Here is a 19,039-nt window from a genome sequence, read left to right on the forward strand (position 1 = left end):
CCGGAGTTCGCGACACCGAGGACGTCACGCGGCCTCACCTGACGGATCCCGCCGGTCGTCGGCGCGTTGGTGTCCAAGCCAGAGTCAAAGAGAGAGGCGCTTCAGAGGAGGAAGCGTGTTCGCTGCGACAGAACAAGTCCGCCGCTGTGCAGGCCGATGAGCATCAACCTCGCCGGATTGTGTGAAGGCAGCGGCGATCTGCGATGAAGGGGAACTAGGGCTCAGTTTGGGAAATTGAGAAAAGAGCTTGAGAGGAAAGAAGACGAAGAACGGAAGAAGAGGGCGGCGCCTAACAACATGGACCAGTCACCAGAATTCCCAGCGCCCGGTGGCGCGGCCGATTTTGGTGTGGCGTGAGAGAGACATAGGTGGGCAGACATTGTTCTGTCCGTGAGCTTTGAAACGTGGGAGAGAAAAGAGGGAGGAAGAGGTTTGAGCGTGAATTGAGTGAGAGAGAATTGGGCTTTTGATTAGGAAAAGTTGGGCCGCATTCTTAGAAAAAATTTTAATAGAGATGGGCTGATTTTTTAATTCTAATATAATAAAATATAAATTTATTAATTAATTTAATAAATAAACCGGTTAATCGGTTTAACCGGTTAACCGACCGGTTAAACCGATTAACCGGTTAACTGGAAATATAGTAACCGAAAACCGAACCGAACCGGTAAAAACCGGTTATCGGTTAACCGATAACCGGTTTTTTCGGTTCGGTTACGGTTTTAACCGGATAACCGAAACCGGTTTACCAGCCCTACTGCTACTGCCGGTTATGGTACGCCGACTCTGAACTTGCCCCTTATCTCTTCCAACACCCGAGGAATTCTGCCTCTGACGAGATAAAGAATACTGGTATCCGGAAATTATTGCCGGCAATGGGCCACCCTCTGAAATTAGATGGAACTTCAATCGGGCGTGATGTCTCAGCCATTGCATGAATCATTCCTTGTGGATGGAGGTAGCCATTTGTTTCATGTTGAATTTGGTTATGAGAGCTTACCTTTTGTCTTGGGATCACAGGCCACGCTCAGGATACTTGCCGTAAACTTAAAAGGGAAGTTCAGCCTGCCAGGAAGGAGGTAAGGATATCACGTCCGCCGATGAGAAACAGGCTGCCACGTCCTATTAAGTTAGCTGATCGCCAAGTATGGCAGAAATCTATGGAGAATGGAAGAAGAGCCTAGCGACAAGCCATATCTGGACCAGACCTGCTTCAAGCAATTATAGTTCCGGACATTCAGATGCTTAGCAAACAATCCCAGGCTCTGCCCGAGAAAGATGTTATTGCGGAGCTTTCCGTTCTGCCGGTTACGACTACGCCCCCACCAAGTCGAGGTCACCAAATATGAGTCCTATTTGTGATGATGATACGGATCAAGTGGCGGAGAAGGTCTCTACAGCCAATCCTTCTGCTAAAGATATTAACCTTCTAGAGCTGGAAAATGCTAATGAAATTAGCAGCTTGGAGGAACAGGTTAGTCAGGGGATTCAACTTTTAGTTGAAACATCACAGGCGCCGCCAAAGTGCGGACGGGGTTGCCCACCAAAGAGTATGGGACATGAGCAATTGCAACATGCTACAGGTCTTGTGCCAGAAGATAGCACAAAATACCGCTTCAGAAAAACGGTGGAGGTAGGTCATAAGTCAAGGGTTTATGTTGTTAACCACAGTTACGACGATGATATCCGTGCTATGAATAATACTACCAATATACAATGGTCGGATGAAGTGGAGTTGGGTGACACCCAATCCACAACTGATACACTTTCTTGATAGGTGAGTTTTGCGGCTGAGGATTTTTCTGAAACGCTTTGAGTGCTGCATTGTTTTGTTTTTTAAAGGATATCTTCCTTGGCGTGTTCGCTCGACATCTCTTGTTGATTTCTTTTGATAGACAAACACTCTTTTATCGAGGCTCGGGTCCTTAGTCTGCTATCTTATTCTTTCAAGAGTTTTTTTGGTCACATTTTCTCTTTCTTTTTATTTATAAAATCTTAATTTAATTTATATATTACTCCCTCCGTCCCGCCGAGCTTGAGTTGTAATCCTTTTCAAGCCGTCCCAACGAGATTGAGTCGTTTTATTTTTTAGCAAAAATTAGGGAAATTAATACCCTAATTAAAGCTACTAATTACACCCTTATTTTTTCAACCTATTTTCACTCTCCCTCTCTCAAACACATTCTCTCTCTCTCAAGCACAACACACCTATCTCCCTTTCGACTCCTCTGCCGTCGACGGAGGCCGGCAGTTGCTACATCTCTCGGCCTCTCGGCCTCTACAATCACACCTCTCTCCCTCTTGGCTCCTCTGCCTCTCCCGTCGAGACGGTGCCGTCGATGGTGTAGAGGATGTCGCTTGCCCTGCCCAGTGCCCAGCCCTCGCTAGTGGTGCCACCGAGCTGAATACCACCGATTTCGGGCCGAAAGGAGCATGAACCTAAACCGGCCTACCTTATTGTTGAAGGGCCGATTTTCGGGCCCTGAGCCGGGCCGAAAATCGGTGATTTTCGGGCTTTTTTTTAAAATTATTTTTTATGAAATTAAATGATTTGTGATGAAATCTCAAATTTTTTACTTAACTTAAATATCGTAAATAATATAATAACTTACAAACAAGTCAAGTGACAATCAAAATAATTCTTATATAGTTATATTATATGTGTGGAAATTTGGAATTGTGGAAATCTATAATAAGTTATAAACATAAAACATGTAATATTTTTTATGTCATCTTTTTAAATTAAATGACTTGTGCTGAAAATTTATAAATATGACAATTAATATATTTTTTGAAATAATATTTTTTATGTCATTTTAAATAATACTTGTGACTTGTGTCATGTTAAATAATATTTTTTATGTCATATTTTTAAATTTATAACAAGTTATAAACTTGACAATCAAAAAATATTTTTAAATTAAATGACTCGTGTTGAAAATTTATAAACATGGCAATTAATATATTTTCTGAAATAATATTTTTTATGTCATCTTAAATAATACTTGTGACTTGTGTCATGTTAAATAATATTTTTTATGTCATATTTTTAAATTTAGGGTTAATAGTATTTTATGTCCCGAACTTTCGACATTTTCCATAAAATGTCCCGAACTTTCATTTTCTCTTAAAAAGTCCCGAACTTTCAACTTTTTCCATAAAATATCCCGCTATATAAAATTTGGTTACAGAAAGATGACTTATCTCGCGCGGATGAAATATTTTGAAAACCACTATTGTTGAAAATCATATTATGAACCACCGTTGTTCAAAATATTGATAGTTCAGAGTTTTTTGGCATCTTTTCATCATCAGATTTTGTATAGCGGGACATTTTATGGAAAAAATTGAAAGTTCGGGACTTTTTAGGAGAAAATGAAAGTTCGGGACATTTTATGAAAAACGCTTAAAGTTCGAGACATGAAACACTATTAACCCTTAAATTTAAAACAAGTTATAAACTTGACAATCAAAAAATATTTTAAAATTAAATGACTTGTGTTGAAAATTTATAAACATGACAATTAATATATTTTTTGAAAATATATTTTTTATGTCATCTTAAATAATATTTGTGACTTGTGTCATGTTAAATAATATTTTTATATCATATTTTTAAATTTATAACAAGTTATAAACTTGACAATCAAAAAATATTTTTAAATTAAATGACTTATGTTGAAAATTGAAATACAATAAAAGAAAAATAATTATAACACATTGACAATCAAAATAATGCATAAAAATTGATATCTTTATTGAATTTATTCTATGTACAAAAAAAATATTACAAGTCAAGGATATAAATTACAATATTCAAAATTGAATAAATAAACTAACTAATACTAACTAAATAACTAATTCACTATGATAAATCCAAAAGAAAGTTGTCTAAAATGGGGAAAAAAGATAAGGGCAAATTGCATGAAAATACCCCACTTTTTTCCAAATTTGATTTTTGACAATCTTTTTTTTTGTTGCAAAAATTTGAACGAGCTTTCCATTTGTTGCAATGTCCGTCCGGAGATACCTTTCATTAAGGCTTTCATTTCATTGCATCCATGTAGTGATATGATAGACATTGCAACAAAAAATTGCATGGAAGGTATCTCCGGACGGACATTGCAACAAATTGAAAGCTCGTTCAAATTTTTGCAACAAAAAAAAAGATTGTCAAAAAATCAAATTTGGAAAAAAGTGGGGTATTTTCATGCAATTTGCCCAAAAGATAATTAAGGGCTTGAGCTCAATTTTAATATAAATATTAAAATTGAGTGGCCTACGTATCTTCATTGAATAATGAAGAATCAAAGCCCACGTAGTTCTCTTACGTTAAGTTACCTAATCGTAGTCCTCCTCGGCCTCAGATCGTTCGGACTCGGTGAATTTATCGTTTGGGCTCTCGTCGGCTTGATCCCCTTGGTTCTCTTTGCAACTCGGCTTTGGACCAATCATCAAGCAACATGGTGGCCTCCATGTTTCGAGGATCCATGTTGCTTCTTCTTTCGTCCAAGACAAGTCCACCAACGCTAAATGCTTGCTCGACGGAGACCGGAACCGCGAATAACTCCTTGCCCATGGTGACGAGTATGGGATATTCCCTCTCGTGCGTGGACCACCATTTCAAGACATCCAATTGTTGACCACCTACATTTTTGAAAGCAAATGCACTAGACAAATATATATCTAACTCGTTAGTAGTATAGCTCATTTGTGTATGCATAAATGAATAAGCGGCTTGAGCCCATTCGTTTTGATCAAAACTACTTCCTAAAGTGGAGGAGCCATATTGACCTTGTGAACTAGTAGTACCACTTGAAGAGTATGAGGGGTTTGCAAGCATATATTTTTGTTCATAGTCATTAAACAAGGTCCTAATTATGTTATCTATTCTAAGTTTAATATCATCTAATGCGGGAATGTACCATTCTAGCACTCCATTATTTGTTAATCTTTTCTCATAAATATCCCTAAAGGTACTATAATAAATTTCTAACATGCGATAAATACCGGAAATTTTCATTATAGGATCTAAAATCTTAGCAACTAAAAAAATATCGGGAATTTCAAGAAAATATTTAAGCCACTTAAGGATCATTTGATATGATACGTCCTTCAAATCGGGTTTTTATAACAATCATTTAAAGCAATACCAATATACATTCAATGTTCTAAAACTTTAATACTATTGCAATAATAAATACTGGATAAATCTGTAGTAGCATTTTGAAAAACCTTTAAAAGTTGAAATAAACTACCACGTCTTTTCTAATAAGAGTGCAATAAAAGCAAGTTAGTCTCGGGAGTTGATCTAAAAAAATCACATAAATGATCAATTTGTTCCATGGTAGATGCAAGCATGCCAAATGTTGAATTCCAATGTGTAGAAACATCTTTAACAAAATTCGTAAATCGAATTTTTTTAACACGACAATATTTTTGTCATTTTTTGCCAATACTAGCTTTTCTATGCAAAATATTAACGGCTTGTCTAATTGGATCAACATCATCATTAATAAGAGAATAAGCATCTTGTACACATCTATTTAAAATATGAAAAATACACCGAACATGAAAATACCTACAATTAAAAGAGGGTGAGCATGCGACAACTAACTCGGGAATGGAGGCGGTGTTGGCAGATGCATTATCAAATCCAACAGAAAATATCTTATTTAATATGCGATACTCATTTAAAACAGAAATAATCAATTGAGCAATATTAGTAGCATTATGTATTTCATTAAAATCTCTAAATGCAATTAAACGTTTTTGAATTAACCAACTTTCATCAACCCAATGACAAGTAACACCCATATAAGAATATTTTTTTGGTAAGAATCACTCCATATGTCGGAACATATAGAAATTTTTTTGATTTAAATTCTTAAAATATTTTCTTAAATCATGTTTTTTTTTCTTCGGCTTGTCGCCTAATAACCTTGCACATAGTAGTTCGACCAATTTTTTGGCGGAAGGATTATAAACATTTTTCATAATATGTTCAAAATATATTTTATCGGCAAACATAAAAGGCAAATGCTTCATTGAAACAAAACGAACCATGTAATTTTGAGCATTTTGTGGATCAAATTTCCATAAAACATTACCTTGGCCTTGGAAAGCTTCGGGATGTAGTTGAGTTTGAGTTGTATAGATTCCATACTCGATGGCATGCTTACTCTCCATGACCCATGTGCCTTGAGAGGGTGCCATAGCCCCCTCCCGCTTGCCATTGGTAAGTAGCATTGCAATAGTTGCAATAGGCAATGAACCTCTCGGGAGCATTTGGAACATCCTTTGGCTTTTTAGGAGCGGGTACTCTCCTAAAATGTTTTGTGAAAATGTTAGAAGTAAGTGATTTACCCTTACCCTTACCCTTACCTCTAGTGGGATGGATTTTCTCCTCCACGTTGTGACGTGCTTGCTCGGCTTCCTCATCCGCCTCTTCGCTATGCAAAGTACGTGCATAGGCTTCATCCTCCTCTTCTTGAAGTTGTCTAGCATATGCTTCACCCGCCAAATCGGCAGCCTCCCGGCGTGCGCCGTAAGGTCCTCGTTCAACAAGCGCTTTCCACCTACTCCTAGAGAATGATGATGGAACTTGAACATTTTGAGTAAAAGCGGGCGAAGTGGGAGTGCTATCAATATCTTCTTCGGGGTCGACATTGATAGACTTACCACGGTTACCACTACCATAAGACACGATAACAAATAAACAAGTAGAGAATAGTATATAGATAATAGAGGTTAGAGAATAATAAGCAAGAACAATAAAGTAAAGGAGCAAGTGAGTGTAGTGATAGTGTAATTGAAATATATAGTATAATATAGTATTTAGTACTTAATAGTAGTACTAGTAGTAATATAATGTAAAGCAAGAACAATAAAGTAAAGGAGCAAGTGAGTGTAGTGATAGTATAATTGAAATATATAGTATAATATAGTATTTTGTACTTAGTAGTAGTACTAGTAGTAATATAATATAAAGCAAGAACAATAAAGTAAAGCAATTAAGCAAAAGAATAGCAAAATAATTATAGAGTAAGAGCAAGAGCAATAACACTTAAAGAATGAAGGAAAATTAGGAGTAGAAGAGAAGAGAGTGTAAAATTGTTAACACAATGGGGTGAGTTTGAAGGTGGAAGAAGGGGGGGTATGTATAGATAAAATTGGGAGGGAGAAATTTGAATTTGAATTTATATATATATATATATATATATATATATATATATATATATATATATAGGGGGCCGCTCCAATGAGACCCTCTAATTTTAGTGAGAACTAGGGCACGATCTGGTGCGTTTATTTTATCAATCCTATGGCTGATATTGTATCTGGAGGGTGATTTTTTTTCGCAGGGTTCGAATCCTGGAGGGAGCAGAATATTTTAAATTTTGTTATTCATCAGTATATACTGCATTAGTCATCAGTATATACGGCTCTGTTCATCAGTATATATGTCTTATTCATTACGAATTTTTTAAATTTTATTTTTCATCAGTATATACATCTTGTTCATTAGATATACGTTTTGTTCATTAGTATTATATGTCTTATTCATTGTCCTAGTGTTTCACAAAAAATATGGGGTCTCACTGGAGCGCGCCCATATATATATATATATATATATATATATATATATATATATATATATATATATATATAGGGGGCCGTTCCAATGAGACCCCCCTAATTTTAGTGAGATCTAGGGCACGATCTGGTGCATTTATTTTATCAATCCTATGGCTGATATTGTATCTGGAGGGTGATTTTTTTTCACAGAGTTCGAATCCTGGAGGGAGCAGAATATTTTAAATTTTGTTATTCATCAGTATATACTGCATTGTTCATCAGTATATACGGCCCTGTTCATCAGTATATATGTCTTATTCATTACGAATTTTTTAAATTTTATTTTTCATCAGTATATACATCTTGTTCATTAGATATGCGTTTTGTTCATTAGTATTATATGTCTTATTCATTGTACTCATGTTACACGAAAAATAGGGGGTCTCACTGGAGCGCGCCCCTATATATATATATATATATATATATATATATATATATATATAGGGGCGCGCTCCAGTGAGACCCCATATTTTTTGTGAAACACTAGGACAATGAATAAGACATATAATACTAATGAACAAAACGCATATCTAATGAACAAGATGTATATACTGATGAAAAATAAAATTTAAAAAATTCGTAATGAATAAGACATATATACTGATGAACAGGGCCGTATATACTGATGAACAATGCAGTATATACTGATGAATAACAAAATTTAAAATATTCTGCTCCCTCCAGGATTCGAACCCTGGGAAAAAAAATCACCCTCCAGATACAATATCAGCCATAGGATTGATAAAATAAACGCACCAGATCGTGTCCTAGATCTCACTAAAATTAGGGGGTCTCATTGGAGCGGCCCCATATATATATATATATATATATATATATATATATATATATATATATATAGGGGTGGGCTACCGTGAGAGCACATCTTAAAATAAGAAATAAGAGCCATTTTTAATGTATGAATTTTATATAGAACACATATGAATTCGTTGTATAAAGGCATGAATTGTGAAAAATAATTTTTTGCTACCTTTGGAATTCGAACTCAGGACCATAAATTCATCCAATAGAATTACGAATCAACCGTAGATCTTGATGATCTAAGGGCTGAAAATGATTCTTATTTTATATCTTAAGAAATGCTCTTATTTTAGCCCTTCCCTATATATATATATAGGTGGGCTACCGTGAGAGCACATCTTAAAATAAGAAATAAGAGTAATTTTTAATGTATGAATTTTATGTAGAACACGTATGAATTCACTGTATAAATGTATGAATTGTGAAAAATAATTTTTTACTACCTTTGGGATTCGAACTCAGGACCATAAATCCATCCAACAGGATTACGAATCAACCGTAGATCTTAATAATCTAAGGGCTGGAAATGATTCTTATTTTATATCTTAAGAAATGCTCTTAGTTTAGCCTTTCCATATATATATATATATGCCGCGCCGGAACCGGCGGGCCAAGGGTCGAATTTCCGTGAACCTAAACCGGCCTTTCACGTTTGGCGGTCCGTTGACCACCGGGCCGATTGAGGGTCGAACCGTCGATTCCGGTTGGCCCATGGCAGCCCTAACCCTCGCTATGTGCACACGAGTAGATCGATGGCTTCAATTTCTGATTTTCTTTTTATCACAGATTAAAGGCTAAACATTCTGTGGTGATGGTAGTGGCTAGGGTTTGGGAGGGCAACGGGGCTGCTGGGGATTTGGGGTGGTAGGGGGAGGAAATCCAGCGGGATTGCTGGTGTTTGGTGGCATCTGCACTGTCATTTTCGGTTCCTTTCAGTGATTTCAGTTGACTTCATCACTAGTTCCGCCATGATGTGTTCCCTGGCCACCCCCCACTGCTATGATGTGTTTGAGTGGTGGAGGAGGCAACGACAGGCCCGAAAACCCTTCTATAAAATCAGGGGTCCATTCTTCATCTCCTAATTCCACACTCATGTTGTGGCTTCTCATCGCCACTGCGAAGGCAACCTACCCCGATAAGATGGTTGTTGATAATGATTGTTGTTGGTATTGGTCAATGAGATGATCTCTGGGACCATTGTTGAAATGAATTGTGTTTTCAGATTTTTTTTTTTAACATTGTGTTTGTTTACTTTAACTTTAATTTTGAGTTTCAAATCATTGTGACAAAATATGAGAGGGAATCAAACTTTAATTCGGACAAATGTAAGCAATAATCAAATTTTATGATTATTTTAATTTATGATTTAAAGTTAAAAAAATTAATAAGTAAAAAATAAATATAAAAATTAGATTATGAAATTTTAAATTTTTAGTTAAAAATAATTCAAAATTATTAATTATATAGATAATGGCTTAATTTCAAATCTACAAACATACTTAAATAATTAAATACAATCTCCTTAAATTCTATAATAAAAAAAAATGCCTCAAGCTCGGCAGGATGGAGGAAGTATAAATTTGTTTATTTTTTAAAGGAAATTTGTATTTGTATATGAAAAAGGAAAAAGTACACATTAATTTTCCCCTAACCGTCACCAGTCACAACCGTTCTACACACACAAGTCGAATTCACCGAGAATATCTACCCTCTTTATCCACTAATTTTATAGCTGAGCCTATCGGCCCATCGTTATATATTCCGAAGCACGGCGGCGTCGCCACCCTAACTCATCGGCAATCGTAATTCACGGCGGAGCAGGTAAGTTCTCGGCTCGTTACATCTCGCAACTCGGCTACTTCAAATTTTTTCTACGTTATTTTTCAGAAAATTTTCATTTGGTCTGAGCTATATGATTCTGGATTCTATATGTTTAGCTTGTATTCTTTCTTCGATTGCCTTTTTTTTGGGTTTTGTGAGAAAATGTTGCAGATTCTGTATTAACCGATTAGGGTTACGTATTACGCCCAATTTTAAGATGGTATTTGCTGAAAGACCCATCTCTAGAAGTGATTTGTTGTTAGAAATTGACATTATATCAAACATATGGTTAAATTTCTTAGATTAACATTATAATACTGCTGTCTGTTCTTTTAGGTAGAGAAATGATGAAGAATTTGGGATAAATTTGCAGACTACAGTGACCTGGATATTTCTGACCAAATATACTGAAGCACGATCTATTGACTAAAGCCAGAAAATACCTCTTAACAATCTCAAAATGAGGAAAGGATTCTTCGCGAATTTACCGTTAGAAATCACCATTGATATCCTGTCAAGACTCCCCCCTAGAGCCGTTATTAGTTGCAGATGTGTTTGCAAGTCATGGCTCGAGCTACTTGACTCTCACGAGTTTGTCAAGTCTCATCTTTCTAAATCAGTCCCAGGGATGGCTGTTGTGCGGTCTGGTGTGGAGTCTAACTCGTATGAAATTTTTGAATTCAAAGACAGCCTCGGTCTTGAACCCCATCATCTCCGCTACAGTTCAGTCACCAAGTTTGTCTTCCCTCATGCTGAAGTGATACGGGGTTCGGCCAACGGGTTGCTTTTTCTGACCGGCGACCAACCTTGTGATCTTTATGTATGCAACCCTATAACACGACACTATATCAAGCTCCGTCCAGATCTAGACTCTGTCTACTCTTTATCACAAATAGTTGCTTATGGGTTTGGAGTGACCAAATTGACTGGCCAACATAAGGTGGTGAGGATTGTCTACGACTATGATCTAGAAACAGAGGATTCGCTGAGAGTTACCAAGTCCCATTGTGAGGTGTACACTCTTGGAACACGAACATGGAGAAGCATCATACCCGGTGCTCTGCTAATGTACGATACGTTTGGGATATTTCTTAATGGAAATCTTCATTGGTTGGTGGTAGATCCAAATGCCCCATCACAAATTTCTTGCCTTGATCTTGAAACAGAGCTTTTCAGCACCTTTTCTCATCCCCCTCTTTTGGCAAGTGGAGGGTTTGTTGGGAACTTGTCGGCTTTGGCGGGTAGTCTATGCTTATGTGATAATTCATCTGAAGACAAAATTGTCATCTGGGTGATGAGGGAATATGGGGTCGAGACATCTTGGACAAAGGAGTACGTTATCAGCAAAGATCCTGACCTTTGTGGAGCTTATGTGCTTGTTTTCCCTATCAAAGTTTTCGAAGATGGTGACATCTTGATGGAATGTGAAGACTTCCTCCTGTTCTACTACTCCGACAAGACTAAAACTACGAAGAAGATCAAAATGTTTGAAGCTCGTGGTGGAAATCATTCACGTATCGATGCAATCCTCCACACCCCAAGCTTTCTATCGATGAAAAGTTTTGGAATGGAAGACGTAAATTCATTCTAATTGCGAAGCTTCTTCTAGGACCAACTTTCACAGAGGACTATGAGCTTTTTACTGAATATTGGTATATGCCTATATGTTCTTCTAATATGATCAGACTTCGTGCTGCAGCGAGCTGCTTTCTTTTTGGTTGCAATGTAGCAGATCAACAATCTAAAACCAGTGTATCTTATTTTTTGCATGTAGCCTTGTCTACTAATATTATGTAAAGACTGTCTTGTGAGATATATATGTGTTTCTCAGCTACTTTTTTTTTTTTTTTTTCCATAAAGATGGCATTGCTTGGCTCTCACGATGATAGGATTTGCGAAATGATAAGGTGGAAATTCAGTATTATTTTCCTTTGGATTCAAACTGGCATCGTTTCATCCACGTCGGATTCCATGTATCATCTCCGGCTGCCAATTGTATTTTTTGGTGCCGAAAATTGGTCTAGAAATAAAATTGACACCACACCTATTTATTGAGTCTAAACTTGGTATTATCCATTTCTAAACTTTATTTCTAGCTATCAGTCATTGAAATGGAATGAAACAAAGAAGCACAATTCAATTCTTTTGGTATTCCTTGTGCATACCAAGCATAGGTAGGAATCACCTAAGGTTTGTCATTCCTTTCCCATCTTCATTGCATTTCTACTTTCATTCCATTCCATCATACCAATCACCTCCTTATTATATGGCTAAAATAGTGTATTATCCCTAACATGTACCTTGATCATTGTTTCTCTTTTACTGGTTCGGGATGATGACTAATTGTTTCCCAGGAGGAACCCAACTCCGAAAGATACTGTGAAAGGTGACAATTCTTGAATAATGGATACTAGAGCCATTGAGCATCTGTTCAGGAATCTCTGCACCTCAGAGACGAATCTCGGGTTGTAAACACATAATATTCTTGTGTATAATATGTAGGTAAGCTGTAGTAAATAATAAAGAAGCAAAATAGACCTACTGATACAGTGATACTATGATAAAGTAGGACACAACAAAGATATAATCAGCTATAGTAGTTTGTTAAAGATTAACATGTGTGGAGGAGCCAATCCACACAAAGGTACTTTAGAAAAAAGTGGATGGCTTTTTCTTTTTCCGTTTCCACTAAACAACTTCGAGAATTGATTGATCTTCTTCGTCTTCGTCGTCGTCTTCATCTTAAGAGCTTTCAAAAGATTGAAGCAAGTAAAGATTAAGATATGTGGAGAAGCCAATCCATACAAAGGTACTTTAGGAAAAAGTGGATGGCTTTTTCTTTTTCCGTTTCCACTAAACAACTTTAAGAATTGATTGATCTTCTTCGTCTTCATCTTAATCTTCATCTTCTGAGCTTTCACAAGATTGAAGAAACTAATGGAGGCCTTCTCCTTTTTCTTCTCCCTTGCTCTCATGCTCTTGACATTAAACAGCGTTACACTGATCGCCTCCTCCTTACCATTTTCCAATTCAACCACTGATCAAGATGCACTACTCGCCTTCAAAACTGCCATCAGTTTGGACCCCAATTCCATCCTGATCAGCAACTGGTCCACTAATGCTCCCATCTGTAGCTGGACCGGCGTCTCCTGCAGCCTCGACCACCAAAGGGTCACGGCCCTCAATCTCTCCGGCTTTGGCCTCCAAGGAACTCTCTCTCCACATCTCGGAAACTTAACGTTCCTTCGATCTCTGGACATGAGCTACAACAATTTCACAGGCTCCATACCCTCTGAGCTGTCCAATATCCGAAGGCTGCACACTTTGAACTTAGCGAGTAATCAGCTCACTGGTAATCTACCGAGTGGCGTCTTCACCAACATGTCTGTGTTGGTAGAGATTGACCTCATGTCTAATGAGCTAATTGGCCAACTCCCAAGTGATATATGCAGTAACACTCCCAAACTCAAGCGATTATCTCTCAGAGTGAATCAAATTAATGGAAAAATTCCAAAGAGTATATACAAGTGCAGAGAGATGGAGGAGCTGGTCTTGTCCTACAACCAATTCAATGGCAGCATACCAACTGAAATTGGGAATTTGACCAAACTTACATTTTTAGGCTTGTCTTCAAACCATGTGGAAGGTATCATCTCTTCTTACTTGGAATTCTGTAAATGTTTAATTTAGAATATTCATTAATTTTTAAATATAACATTACTAACTGAGCAGGAGAAATTCCTTCTTCTATCTTCAACATTTCTTCTCTGGAATTTGTGTACCTCGGCGAGAACAGTCTTTCCGGAAGTATCCCACTTTTCAAAGGTGTAACCAAGCTTCAAGTTTTGTATCTTTACTTCAACAAATTGACAGGTAACTTTTAACTACTTGAGAGTGCGTACATCTTAAAAAATATTTCTTCCACGGTTTTTCTATATATATGTGTAAGCATATATTTTGGAAGTCTTGTTTTGGTCAACTGCATGTGTTACATTATTGAATTTATATATAGGTGGCATACCAAAAGAAATTGGCCATCTTACCTCCTTGAAGTATCTAGCACTTCAGTACAACAGCTTGACAGGTATTTTAACACGTCGACTAAATTACAAAAATCAATTTTCATTTGTAGATTCTGAATTTGCTTGTGCAATCCAGGTGACGTACCAAAGCAAATTGGGAACCTTACTCTGCTGAAAAATTTGCGTATTGATTCTAATAATATGGCAGGTATGTCTATCAATTATGTTACATAGTGATACTTTCCCATGTATATAATGTATATTTTTGTTTATATTTATGCATATTTGTGTTCAGATATGTATAATTTTGACGGCGATCATGCCAAAATAATGAATTTTCGACAAAAATAAAAAAATTGGCTAAAACAAAAATCCTCCTTATACTTTAAAATAGAAATGCTTATAGACCATTGGATTACAAAATATAGATGGTCAGATTTGTTCCAATTTTATAGGTAATATGAGTACGCATGTATAAAGTATTGGTGATCGTTGTATACCACTAAATAATTTCTACAATCAGCTAAGAATTAGAATAGTATAACAACAAACAAGGTCGAACCACGTACAGAGAACAGAGTAATAATCTTCAATTTCCTAAAGATCGAATTCCATCACGCCTTAATTTGGAGAAAATACTAATCAACCACGAAAGTAAATAGATCAACAAAAATTGCAAATAAAATTAATCAAAGAAAGTTAACTCGGTTCGAATAAATCCATACTAATTCAATAACTCAGATCATCGAAGCAAAGATAAATTAATCTTTATTAACCAACCAGTTATAGGATACCGTGAATGCAATGAATGTACTCTAATTTCTACTTACTTTGTCGATAGACAACTGTAGAGGCCACACCTAACTATTTTTCTTATTAAAATATAACCTAGCGGTAGACGTCAACCTAGATTTAATATTCTAAGGCCCAGTTTGCTAGACGCCGTAACACCGGACTCTCTTTTAGTCTGGAGCTTTTTCAGTGTTTGCTAGTTTCAGCAATTAAGCAAGGCGGCCCGCTGTAAGACGCCAGAAATCCCTCTCTTAATTGGAACTGTCTACGCTGCACAATGTTCATGTGAACACTGCTGTTATGATTTTGACACGTGGCCCAAGTTGTTTTTGAAGACCGATTTAGCTGGACCGGATTTTATGCATTTTCGTTTCTTTTTGATAAACTGCCGTTACTTTACCCATTTTCAACATTTACTTTTCTTTTTTATTTTTTAACTTCATCCATTTTTTTTCTTGTTTCTCTTTTATTCTTTATATATTTTATCCATTTTCTTCTTGTTTCTCTACGTCCAAAGTTCCTCAAAATATAATGGCAATCAATACAAATACCATTTTAATATATATATCCCCCCAATATATATATATATATATATATATTGAGCATATAGATCGATAGAGAGATTTTTAATAATTTTTTATTTGTTATAAGATTTAGCAAATATATTAGTTATTGATTCATCTTCGTCTTCTTTTTAATAAAATTGATTCATCTCCTTTAATATTTTAGCACATATAATATATATTAGAATAAAGTAGTAATTTATTATTAAAATAATTAAGAAATTATTTTTAAATAAATATTTAGGAATTTCAATAATACGACTAAATTCCAATGAGGTAGTTAACAAATTATCGAACTTAAAGTTAGTGGTGCTCAACTTAATTTGACTCGAGCTCTAATCTTATACTAACTATTTTGTAGTATATAAATTAATTAATATTGAAACTTTAACAATTTATTGTAGTAAAACATTGACATAATGATATTCTGCTATACATGTCTATATATATACATACATATATATATATATAGGGTGTGGTTCTAGAGAGAACTACATTATTTGTGAGAACGTGAGAACCATCAAATCTAATGCATTCACTGTAAAAATTAATGCATTCGTTGTTAAAATTAATGCATTAAAAAAAATACAAAAAATTGCTTCCTTTAGGATTCGAACCCAGGATCTGCATTCATCCAACAAGATGATACATCCACCGTAGATCTTGATGATCGAATGGCTGAAAATGGTTCTCCGTTCTTTTTTTATTTATGGTTCTTTTCTTGAACCTCTCCCTATATATATATATATATATATATATATATATATATATATATATATACATAGGGAGAGGTTCAAATAAGAATCACTAAATAAAATTAGAACAGAGAACCATTTTAAACCATTCAATCATCAAGATCTACGGTGGATGCATCATCTTGGTGGATGAATGCAGATCCTGAGTTCGAATCCTGAAGGGAGCAAAAATTTTATTATTTTCGGATGCATTAAATTTAATAACGAATGCATTAATTTATATAGTAGATGCATTGATTTTAATGGTTCTTATGTTCTCACGATAAGTGTGGTTCTCACAATAACCGCACCCTATATACATATATGTATATATATGTGTGTGTTTTATAAATTTATTATAAAATATAAGCTCTATTTTAATTATAAGTTTATTAGAAAATATAATATTATGATACACAACATACTATAATATGTAATACAATAATGAAATAATTATATTGTGAAACCATTTCATATTATCAAAATAGAGTGAAGTGACCCGGGTTCGATCCCTCTTGGGAGCGAATTGGAGATTGGAGATATAAGGTGGATTTCGGTGAATGGAGAGATAAGGTGGTTCTTGGAGTGGATGGGGAACTAATTACTAACATCTAACATGACTTTGCCCGATCAAAAAAAAATCAAAATAGAGTGAAGCGTGCAGCCGTGAAGCGTGCATCCGTATAGCGTGTAGCGTGCAGCCGTGAATGTTATATTGTGGTTTATATTAAATTTAATTAGTAAAAAAATAGTGAAATTTAGATGAGCATTAAAAGATATAAACAAATGATTATAATTTAAATTGAAATTCTCAATTTCGAATTATACACGGTCACACGGATTGTGTTAATATTTTAATTAAGCAACCTAATAAGAATTACTATTAATTTATTATTCATATGCAAAAAAATCTACTATCTATTCTCATATGGAATTTCATATATATAATTTGGCTAAGTACGTAATTCAAGCACGGTACACGCTACAAGCGATCGTGGGCCGTGTGCGGATGAACGTGAAGAGTGTCGTGCAATCGTGTAACCGTGTTCACATTAAATGCATAGCTTCCTTTTAAGTTTTGATTAATTAGATTTTAAATTTATCATCACTGATGTAGTTTACTAGTTTCCCAAGGTACAGATTGGCTCGTCCATGCGGTGGAACGATTACTATGGTGACATCTTGGCATCTAATTGCAGCCATTGATTGAAAATCTTAGTCAAAATTAGGTGGAAACCTAGACTTAATAGTGGAAGCTAATAAAGAACCATCAACATATGTGATTACTAACGAACCATTATTAGCTAAAAAACGTTCATAACAATAAGCTTATCACATTTTTTCGTCATACTGCATTAGACATATCAAACAAAATTAGAAAATCACTAAATCAATGTCAATTCCCTAACAAGTCACGGTTAGGGCTCACGCTTAGGGTTTAGGGCACACGATGGGGAGTTCATCGGCCACGCTGAAAAAGAAATCGTGCACGGTACACGCTATATGCGGCGGTGTACCGTGGTTGTGCATTAAATGCATTGGTTTTGTTTTTTTTTGTTTGTTTAATCTATATATATATATATATATATATATATATATATATATATATATATATATATGAAAGAGAGGAGTTTTCCCTCTATTTCTTTCCTTTTTCTTTTTCTCTCTCTATTTTCTTCCACCAATTTTTTCTCCGTTTTCTATAAATTTTCTCGCTGCTCTTTTATTAATTTTTTACTAAATATCCTTAGATTTGATTCACGATAAAATATCTAATACTCATCTTAAATTTAAGTTCGTGTGAAAAGATCTTTAATATGGTATAAAAAAATCATCAAAAATGAAATTAAAACAAATAAATTTCAAAATTTAAAATATATTATGTTTTCTCTCTAGTTTTTTTACAACTTTTTGTTTATGTTAAGTATATGAAATTTTTATTTATTTATTGAAATATATTTTACATTTATTTACATTTTGGTTCTATTTAATATTATGATACACAACATACTATAATATGTAATACAATAATGAAATAATTATATTGTGAAACCATTTCATATTATCAAAATAGAGTGAAGCGTGCAGCCGTGAAGCGTGCAGCCGTGTAGCGTGTAGCGTGCAGCCGTGAATGTTATATTGTGGTTTATATTAAATTCAATTAGTAAAAAAATAGTGAAATTTAGATGAGCATTAAAATATATAAACAAATGACTATAATTTGAATTGAAATTCTCAATTTCGAATTATACACGGTCACACGGATTGTGTTAATATTTTAATTAAGCAACCTAATATTGAGTTCAATATAACGTGTATGTATATTTTAATTAAGCTGCTATAACGGATTGTGTTAATACTTTAATTAAGCAACCTAATATTGAGTACAATGGTTTTGATTCCAAAAATTAAGCAACCTGACCGTGTACCCACATCCACGTTTTATAATTACTTTAAATTTTATATTAAAAAATAATGTAATTAAAAATCATGTAAATAAAAAACACAAAATTAAACACAAAAAATATGAAAATGAGAACAAAGAAATAAAATAAAAAACGTGGATGTGGGGATAATGGAAATCATTTTTTTTTTAATTATTATTATAGTATCAATTTAAATACTATAACATTTAAAAAAAATTAATTGT

At 34.9% G+C, this 19,039-nt stretch overlaps 2 protein-coding genes across 4 annotated transcripts in view; both read left to right on the forward strand.

Moving 5' to 3' along the window:
* Positions 1 to 10,066: 10,066 nt before the first annotated feature.
* On the forward strand, positions 10,067 to 12,112 carry LOC131010117 (F-box protein CPR1-like). Of its 2 annotated transcripts, none has more exons than XM_057937526.1 (2): positions 10,067 to 10,278; positions 10,652 to 12,112. In XM_057937526.1, the coding sequence occupies exon 2, from the start codon at positions 10,739 to 10,741 to the stop codon at positions 11,867 to 11,869; it is 1,131 nt and encodes a 376-aa protein (XP_057793509.1). In that variant the 5' UTR covers positions 10,067 to 10,278; positions 10,652 to 10,738; the 3' UTR covers positions 11,870 to 12,112. The 2 variants fall into 2 exon arrangements, with proteins under 2 accessions (XP_057793509.1, XP_057793508.1); XM_057937525.1 differs by having other exon boundaries at positions 10,076 to 10,278; positions 10,615 to 12,112.
* A 755-nt stretch (positions 12,113 to 12,867) lies between these two features.
* LOC131010112 (probable LRR receptor-like serine/threonine-protein kinase At3g47570) overlaps positions 12,868 to 19,039 on the forward strand; it is a 44,402-nt gene continuing 38,230 nt past the window's right edge. The window contains exons 1-5 of one of the 2 annotated variants that reach the window (XM_057937514.1): positions 12,868 to 13,087; positions 13,272 to 13,924; positions 14,011 to 14,151; positions 14,291 to 14,362; positions 14,437 to 14,508. In XM_057937514.1, coding sequence (XP_057793497.1) covers positions 13,062 to 13,087; positions 13,272 to 13,924; positions 14,011 to 14,151; positions 14,291 to 14,362; positions 14,437 to 14,508 — 964 coding nt within the window. In that variant the 5' untranslated portion in view covers positions 12,868 to 13,061. Of the gene's footprint in view, positions 13,925 to 14,010; positions 14,152 to 14,290; positions 14,363 to 14,436; positions 14,509 to 19,039 lie in introns of both variants that reach the window. The other variant, XM_057937512.1, reaches the window with a different exon arrangement.

This window comes from Salvia miltiorrhiza, chromosome 2 (assembly GCF_028751815.1).
Source record: "Salvia miltiorrhiza cultivar Shanhuang (shh) chromosome 2, IMPLAD_Smil_shh, whole genome shotgun sequence".
NCBI lineage: Eukaryota > Viridiplantae > Streptophyta > Magnoliopsida > Lamiales > Lamiaceae > Salvia > Salvia miltiorrhiza.